At 44.9% G+C, this 9,640-nt stretch overlaps 1 protein-coding gene across 1 annotated transcript in view; it reads right to left on the bottom strand.

The window, feature by feature from the left end:
* LOC104472374 (ectonucleotide pyrophosphatase/phosphodiesterase family member 6-like) overlaps positions 1-9,640 on the bottom strand; it is a gene marked incomplete at both ends in the record, with an annotated part of 21,252 nt that overhangs the window by 8,080 nt on the left and 3,532 nt on the right. Inside the window, one exon of the mRNA XM_010088025.1 lies at positions 2,823-3,002. Coding sequence (XP_010086327.1) covers positions 2,823-3,002 — 180 coding nt within the window. The remainder of the gene's footprint in view (positions 1-2,822; positions 3,003-9,640) is intronic.

Genomic DNA, 9,640 nt, shown 5'->3' with positions numbered 1-9,640 from the left:
AGGAATGCCTGGAAGAGCAGAAACTGCCTAATGAACTCCATGAAGAAAGGAGAAAAATGTCCTTACAGGCCAAGTACTTATATTTTGGCAGAAGTGGCAGTTGGGACCCCCGGCATGGTGGTATTCTGACTATTCCACTTCTAGAGGCAGGAGAGCTCAGATGAATTCTGCCCAGGAGTTGTCTTTGCCATTTTTATGTTGGGCTCACAGATAAGCTGTGATGGATGGGTGTTCACATCCGACAGCCCTCCTGCTCCACGTCCCCGTTTGCTGGGATCTGTTTTTTTTTTCTTTTAAGCACTGACTACACATGAGAGAGAAACACAGGGAAGAATATGAAGTGGCAGATTTTGGATTCAGACTTTGCAAAGCTTGGAACTGGCTCTGAGGAGGAAATGGCAGTGGTGTAAGTTAACCCTGGGAATCAGCTTGCTGGCATTCACAACGCGTTTCTGCTACATTTGATCAGTCTCATTTGTCTTCACCGCTGGCTAGAGAGTAAATAGCATCTTCCAGAACACAGTGTGATGAATTTGGCTGTACATTGCTGTTCCTATTAAGAGTTTGAGTCTCAAACTTCTCCTTTTCAGAACTTTATCAGATTTGCAAGATTCATTACTAAGCCACAGTATGTCCTCAGGCTGGAAAGTTAATCACTAATAGCAGTTCATATGCAGTGCAAATGTCTCTGGGACCTCTACACACCTTAAACCCCTTTTTTTTTTTTTAAATTTTGTTTGGCATTGCTCACCAGTCAAACGCCTTGTTAAGAATTAAAGCTTTAAAAATAACAGATCTAGAATTTTTAGAAAGGATTACGTCCTTACTATGGAACTAGAAAACAGTAAAAAAAAAATCATACAGCGAAAATGTAATAAATACTATTGCATTTGGGGTAACTTCTGTTTACTCCAATTACACCTGGCATCCTACTGCTGCCCAGCTGCCCTGTGTTTTAGTTCAATAATTCTATGTTTCACCCTGCTTCCTGCCCTGTGCCTGACCCTGTATGGCCAACATGTCCTTTGCGACCGTGAATACCCTTAAAATGAACGTGTGCTTAAGCATTTGCTGAACTGAGGTACTGATGACTTTGCCAAAGGTCATCTGTTACAGATAAATAATTAATGACGGACAGATGGACATGTCACAGTTGACAGCTAAAATATCAGATCCAAACAAAAAAATGCCCCTCTGTGTTGTAAGAGAGTCAATGCGTACACTTGGCAGTGTAAGGACTGGGAAAAGTGCTTGCAGTTTTCCACTGGAAATAGTAGACAGGTAAATGTGAAGGGTATACACATGTATACAGGGATACGTACATATGCACCTCATATGTCTTCTCCTTGGGAGACACTGCTCAAAGGGCAACATGAAGAAGCTAGGTAAAGTCCAAAGGTATTTAATGGAAAGTGATACTGCTCTTTTGGATTTCAGTAGCTCTCTGTAGACTGTTACATCTATTCAGTACATAATTATACCTATTCAGTGCAGTTACATTAGTAGTTAAAAATGAATAGTCTATAGAAACAAGTCTTTTTGTAAACCTTTAGGAGAATTTCTACATTCTTGTATAATTTCTATATCCTATTATTTACATTGGTGTTAGGTCACTTGGGTGAGCTCCAATAAAAAGAAGTGCTTTTTTGAAGGCTGATCCAAACCATTATATCTAATCTAGTCTGCAATTCCTGTCCCTTGGACTGCCTTTGAGTCCATGAGGCAATATCGTCACCCTCAGATCTTCTTGTTGTTCAGTACTGTAGAAACACTGTGGATGGCTTTTCAATGTTTATCATCTTGGTTCACTCTTTCTTCCCTTTCCTGAGAACTGTGGCCTTTTTTCTGGGACACCATGAGCCACATTGCATGGAAAGACCATGACCAGGCACACGTGTGCTGGGATGCAGAAGATGAGCTGGCCGGGAGCCTGCAGTGAGTCAGCTGCCGCTGACCAACCCGCTGGCAGTGGCCGTGTTCAGTACAGGTCTTCTAATGGGTGGTTCCCTAGCCTGCAGTTACACAGATGAGGATATCTGCGTACTGCTTAGGCAGCAGAGTTAAAAGGTCAAAAAGTTGAGAAACTAGGTACCTTGCAAGGGATTTGGTCTGTCTGCACGGCTGGAACATTTATTTCCATATGGGTTCCTAAATGGACAGCCTAAGGGTATACTCCTATTTGCTAAAAAAGACTCATTATTATACATCCCTAGCAATTTCAGTTGTCCAATATCCGACAAACAAGGAATGGAAAGGCCAAGTCCCTCCAATTGAATAGCTCAGACACAGAGCAACTGGGACCTCAGCTGAGTTAATGATGAAAGAGGACAGGAATGATCACTCCAGCTCACCAAAGGATACTTTGCTTTCAGCTGGATTTTGCTGCCCCCACAGAGCAGACAATCTTCAGCTCTCAGCTACTACTTTCCAGGTTAAAACCAAACAAACACCGGGGGAGAATGGTTACTGTTTAACTTTGATCAGTGATATGGAGCAACCATTCAGCACAGCAGAAGCTACAGGTGTGCAAGAGGAACGAGCAGTTGGTGGAGGAGGGGATGCTCTGCAAGCCAGCCAGTGCCCCTCTGAAGGTAACATTCAGTGGAAAGCTACGTCCAGCGACACTTCAGCCTTTTCATTTCTAAGCTTATGCAAACTGTCATGGCCTAAGAAAAGAGAATTCATTTCTAAGAGTAGTTAGTAAACCACTCATAATTCTTGTCTGTATTTCAGAACTGTATTAAAGAGCCATCCTACAGCATATGGAGTGCTTAGATGTAAAGATGCACTATTAAGATGGTAGCAATTTTTGATATACTAACCTGGCCAGTAGTACATGGAAACATTCTTTTTTTCTTTCATCATTGTGACCCACAAAGGCTCCGATCCATTCCACCAGAGAGGCAGCAGGCTTTCTTTATTCACACCAATATCGAAAGATACATTTGTCTTTTGGTCCCACATGTAGTTTCCAATCATCTGATGGACCTCACAGTGGCGACCTTCAGGGGTGGAGAAAAAAAAACAGCACAATCAGGTTGGTGTTCTCCAGCAGAAGGATGCCACCAGCACCACCACTGCTACGACTGGATCATCCTGCAAATCAGCTGGAAAGCCCTGATTTCAACTCAGGGACCTCTTACCTTGCAAGCACTCATATGATCTTTTTGACTCTGCTACCTTTTATTGAGGTCCTCTAGGTAGCTCTTTATATCCCCCAGTTCAGCCACCTAAAAGTTAGTTGCTGAAGCTTGTCAGCCACCGCTGTGCCCTTCACAGTCAATGGAGAAGAAGAGGCACCTCTGGAAAGCAATTCATGCCATCCCAAGACAGGCATCTAAGGTATCCGTGAGGAGTTATCCTCTGGAGGTGCATATTGCTCTCTGCTAATTGTAGAGAAAGATCACATTATTCACTTAGCTTCAGACAGACAACTTTTAGACAGCTGAGGCCAGAAGAAACAAATCCCACACCCCATGGCCTGCCCAACACACCGTACCCAGTCCACACACATAAACCATAGCAGCAGCAGCCCACGCGGGTGCCACGTGTTTGGCTGGCACCTGGCTCCTTCTACACACGCAGCACCTGCCAAGGCTGATGTCATTTTAAGGTACCCACCAGCGCACAGACCCGGGGGCTGCGGGGATCAGGCTGTGAATGGGAAGGGATAACAGCACGACCTAGAAACATAGGATAACATTTGGGAAACTTGCATTTCCCTCCTCCTTTATCCATAGGGCACATTGTTTTTCCACAAACAAGCAAAAACTAGGCTAAAACATTTATATATTACTTTTATTTTCCATTATTGTTAGCTTTTTTTTTTTTTTAACTGAACAAGCTTTGTTCTTAGTTGTGGGGACAGCAGTAATTTTATCAGACATTTTTGACCCTCTTGGGGCATCTTGGGGGCCCTTGGGCAATTTTATATTACAAGAAACTAGTATATAATAGCCTAGAGATGTCTTCTGCTTCTTCTAATTTTCAGAAGAGGAGATACTGGATTTTAAAAGTTAGTCTGCAGGTGAATTTACAAAAAAGGGAAAATAAATGTTGAAGATTAATTTGTACTGGGAGTTCATGATTTCCATATCTTAAAAAGCAACAACTGATGCATGTGTGAGATGCTGTCATCATTAGCTGGTGAGTCATGATATTGCAAGGATACAGATTAACAGGCTTTGATTATGGTGAGCCTGATGATCAGAGCTGAAATAACCTTGGTATGCTTGTTTTGAAAAGGCATCATTCTGAGCAGAGGACTCTGTATACTTTGGGTACACATGACCTTGAAATGGATTTTGAACTCTCTTTCCCGACTATGAAGCATTTCAATTATGCAAAACATTTCCTCCTCCCCATTAGAGAGAAGCAGTCCCAGTTTGAGGCAGTCACCATCTACCATATTAAACCAAACAGGTTTAATCCAGGAGAACTGGTGGATTGGATGGGCAGTAATCTGTCCTCTTTAGGCCGCCAAGTACTTTCTTTGCTGCAAGTCTCAAAAGAGCTAGAAGGAAGCCTCTGTGGTGCACCAAAAATGCAGCCTTCCTACTTAGAGGAGAACCCCATCTCTTCAGCTTCTTTAAGTCCACATACTCGTGAGCATATATCAACCTGCTAAATTCCACGCAGGCAACTGCTGCCGGTCTGGGAAACCGGCAGGTGAGTGCTGAAACTGTTAGGTCACGTATTTGTATGATGTATAGTATAGTCTTCATATAGAAACAATGAGCTCTAGCTGCTGCTGATGTGAGCTCCCTATAGGATTTGTCTGCTGTCAGTTTGCCCACCTCTTTAAGGAACAGAATGGAGATTGTTCTTTGCAGTGTTGTTGGGAAGTTTAATTAACTGTGTGCACTAATACAGAGGACAGTATTCTTCTGATCTCCACATCAGACAAGTTCATTCTTCTATGGACTCCAATTCTTTTTTTTTTTTTATTGAAAAAAGAGGCCTAGAAGACTATAAGACACCAGTTTTCATTGCAGATGTCCCTGGTTCACAGGGCCAGAAGGGAAGATCAGATGAGCAAACAGACCGAAGACACAACCATTTAATGCTGCCTGAAGCCACTTGCATCTGCTTGCCTGAAGCCCGTGTCCCAGAAAGACCCCAGACCTCCTTGGAAGACATCAGTAACCAACTAATCAATCTCTTCCTTGGGTTGCTCATCCCAATATTCCTCACCAGTAAACACTGTTCAAAAAGTATGCCTGGTCTCTAATTTTATTTTTGACCTTTGTTAATCTTCAACCATGGCTATTCTGTGCCTTGCTCACTAGATTAAAAAGCCCTACACTAGCTGGCATTTCTGCACCCCAAAAGACACTCATATACAGAATTAAGGTCACTTCTCAAATTTGTTTTGGTCACCTGTACAACCCCAGTTCTTTACATCCCCTGTTGTAACTTATTTTCTCCAGCCCGAGAAAATGACCTTTGGTGATCTCCTTTTTAATGATTATCAAAATAGTAACACAGTGTTAGTCACCATAATAGTCTGAATTTAATATTCCTTCCATTATTGCAGCTTTCTTCCATAATCAAACATTATCTTAAGAGTTTCAAAAGTAGAAACAGGGCAAAAAGCAATTTCAGCATACAGATGTCATTATTTAAACTCACTGCAATTGTAGTAAAAAGCCCCCCTTCCTCAAGCAATAGAGGAAAACAAAGAGGGTATAGTTCCCAGGAATATGATAACTGCTATATCCTTCTGGAAGAGAGCCAGCAAAAGCATTTGCAAGTCTGCGTGCTACAGCTTACTTGGACACTGCACGTCTTACAACATTGTCTTTGTCTAAAGCACGTTCTCATGTCTCCAGGCACTTCTGTCAGCATTCAGATGAATCTATGCAAAACAAAGATGAAATTTAAAAAGCCCAACAAAACACAAACCCACTTGGCCACCCACAGCAAGAGCACAGTAACACTAAGTGCTGTGCACCCTATATTGACTGTGTATGAGATCTGGAAACCACAGCGTGTGCTCCTGTAGCATTTGCTACAGGAACAACCTCTTCTTTCTTTGTTGGTCTTTCACTGACTGCAGGGACAGCGTGTGAGATCACCAGCAGGCATGATGTATCATATGGGGACCACTTGTGTCTAAATCCAGAAGAGAAAGTGCTCTTCTGAGACAATTGCCTTCTTTTTAAGAGAGCCAGCATGTGGCAGATGTACATATATAGAGATGCTATACCTGGTGCACAAAACAGGGGCAAACTATCGCTGCACTGAGCAAGTCAGATTTGTCAGAAAACCCACAGTGTGTATATTAGCCAATGCAGCAAAGGTACCACAGTGTGTACCCACGTGGTATCCACCCGTGATGAACATAAGTACATGCATTTAGCTAAATGTACTGTATTATGTAATATTATATGCATGCCTTGCTGCTACGGTGAGACTTTTCTTCCCATGTCCCACTGTGATGTCCCCACTGCCTGGGAAGTGACAAGACCCAGGAGGGCAGATGCAAGCACAGGCTGCCGTAGGGCTATATAGGCTGGGGAAGAGTTAAGTTCCTCCATGCAAACAGCTGCACACGGGTAAGGTAAGTAGGTTTTAACAGCCCAAGTGAGACATGCAGTTCCCTGTCTCTTCCTTCCCTCCCCACAACGTCTTTCCTCTGCTATTCCCTTGCTTGAGGAGTCACCTCAATGCTGACCCAGACATGCTCATTTATCACCTCCTCACTCCGCTTCCAGCCCCCCTGGAGACTTGCTGGGTGACTTGCCCTGGGAAATGCCCTGCTCATGCTGCCAGCCAGGAGGAGGAAGAGAGCAGGACTTTACAGTCACCAGCCCTGTACTCATGCTCCGGAGCAGGTATCGTGGTGTTGCCATCCCCAAGGATTGAACCCAGCCTGCTGTGAGCATCCTGACAGGCCCAGCTCTGTCCACTTCGATACATGCCCTGCTCTGCTCTTCCCCTGCTGGGTCTCATCAGCCCTGCTTTGAAAAGAAAGACCTCAAGGAAAAAAACAAAATCTTAAGTGGCCTGGAGAAGACCAGGGCTCATGAGAAGTCAGGGTGGGGGAGCTCTGGTCTGGGCAAAGTGGCCCTGCCATCTGCAGGCCCTCAAGCAAAAACAGTACCTGCAAGATGTGCACAGACCATTTATGGTCCCAGAAGAGCTGGCTGGCAAACTCTTTCCAATTTTTTATGACCTCCAATACCAGATAGATCCAAAGCAGAAACACCTTAGCCTACATCAGGCAAGACTTTGCAATCCAAATAGGATCACATCAAAAGGCACAGAAAAATCTCTGCTATACACAGCATTATTTTTTTCCTGAAGGGGATTCATTTAGTAATTAATTTAATAACTCTTAATTCAATGCTTTCATAATGGGGCCAGGGCTGGGGTGCACAAAAATTGCTTCCAAAGCATCCAACTTAGGCTTTGCAGATGCTTGCTTGTGCGGGGAGGCAGGTCTTGTGTCCCTGGCAAGCAGATGCTCCACGCTGGTGGTCGGTCTCCTGAACTGAGTGTCAGGAGTGGGCTGAGGGACCATGCTGGGACCCCTGCCTGCCCACAGCTGGCTACAGCTCAAGGGCACCGCAGCTCCAAGCACTACTGAGGGCCAGATCAAAACGATGTGCAAAGCTGCTCCCTGTACCATTAGAGAGGGTACAAGCCTCTGACAGTTTTCTGTTCATCAGCTGTGACTTTAGCTCTGGGCAAAGAAACACCTTGATACGCAACTGTCCACTTACTGCTGCTACTAGCCGGTAGCACATATACAAGTTGTGAGCTGTGAGGCTGTAGCTAGTAAGAAGCAAAAAACTCCATGCTTCAATTTGTAGCATATGAACTCATGTTAGAGAAAACTTTCTATTCTCCATTTTGAAAGTGTTTCCATTTTTTTAAGCTGATAGAAAGCAAACACAGATTTTTTAAAAAAAAACATTTTCTGTATGTGTGAAAAAGGAAAATCTTGGCACTTGGCATTCCAGCCTTTCTGCAGGCGCTGAGTAAACAAAGTGAAATGAAGAATGTGAAAACTAAAAACCCTCCCGGTTCCCAATCTCTTCTCCAGACTGTCCTTGCTAGGATAGTACCCTCTCCCTGCCAGTTAACAGGATTACCACAGACTTCTTCGTGCTTTTTTGCTTCCCAGCATGGAATTTCAGAAATTGAAAGCTACTGAATCTATGAAAAAGAAGAGACTATTAATTTAAAAACTCTATGTCACGACCAGATTTTTTTAAAATCTTTGCTGCTGGTGACATCTGTGATGGTTAAAAGAGGAGCAAAAATAAAAAATCCCATTCCATTGTCACTCATCATGCTTTTTGTGTCCTGCCTTTTTTTCTTGGCTTAGACAGTGAAGTTGAGATAGTTTCAGTTAATTTGTACCAATAATAAATTGCCCTGTTGTACTCCTACCCCTCCATTTTTTTATGCAGGTATTGTTTAGTTAAAAACTTGCTTAACTGCTAAACAGAAATTGTCAGCATCCTTTCCTGGACCAGGCTGGAGCCTGGATACTGCTAATGGGGCAGCAGAAAGGAGGCAGCTGCTAGAACCATCACCAGACAGGGCTTCCTTTGGGTACTGCATGGATGGAGAGCGGAGATGCAGTGCTGTTAACTGGGACACCTCTCGCAGCAAACGAGATTAAGTGCGCTAGTATACACACACATCAGCCAGATCCTGGAGGACCCCAGAGGAGGAGACCCAGAGGACATTTGCTCCCAGAAACCATGGAATACATGGGGCTGAGCAGTCCACATTGCATGTCGGCAGCATGGCATACGTCGAGATTTGGTGTGCTTAGGGGAAAACAGGAGCAGATTGTCTGTTTATCGTATATCACCCATATATCTTCCACCAAAGCACGTCAGTATGCCAGCACTAAGGGTGAGGGGTGGAGGAAGGACAGCATTACAGTAGAAACAGGGGAGGAGGTGGGTGAAAGCTTCAGTCTGGCAGACCAGACCTTGACTATGGCCCATCCCTGGGACCTCTGCTGTGTTGCTCCTCTCCCTCCTGCTGCACAGGGGAGAAGGCGATGGCGCAGGCAGGGCTGAGCTGCAGCAGCCAGGGAGACACCGCGTACCATCCCTGTGTTTTAGAGAAGCTTCAAACACACTGTCACTGTGCCATGGCAAGTGTGGGACAGCCCTGCGAAGACCACAAGCCCCACCTTGGGGTTCAGGAGACCTGAAACATCCTCTGTTCAACATTCTCCCCCATCACACAAGCTTCATGGGACCTCGCAGCCTCTCTGCCAAGTAGTTAAGATCAGGTCCTGTCCAAAGAGGGACACAGAGACCCCTCACCGGCTCCTCTCCCAGCAGCTCCCCCCACACCTCTGCAAGCTGGGACTCTCTCCGCTTCCCATGGAGGCCAAGATAAATACATCTCTTGGATGTGGGGCTGCACAGCTGACTGGGCGGCTGGCGTGTCCTCACGAAGGACCTGCCAGAAAAGACCTCATTTGTTGTTAGGATCTTGGAAAACAAATCCTCCTTGAGTTCCCAGCTCAGATGTGATATCGTCCACCCGTGTTTATGCTGTCTGGGGCTGGAAAATGAGGGGCCCCTGTGTGCCTTGATCTGGGGGAGGCTTCCAGGGAGCTGGGGTGTGGGTGGTCCCCCAGTAACCCCCCCCCCCCCCCCAACCC

This window comes from Pterocles gutturalis, unplaced genomic scaffold (assembly GCF_000699245.1).
Source record: "Pterocles gutturalis isolate BGI_N339 unplaced genomic scaffold, ASM69924v1 scaffold48066, whole genome shotgun sequence".
In the NCBI taxonomy this organism is placed as follows: domain Eukaryota; kingdom Metazoa; phylum Chordata; class Aves; order Pterocliformes; family Pteroclidae; genus Pterocles; species Pterocles gutturalis.
This window is presented reverse-complemented; position numbering and strand designations above follow the sequence as displayed.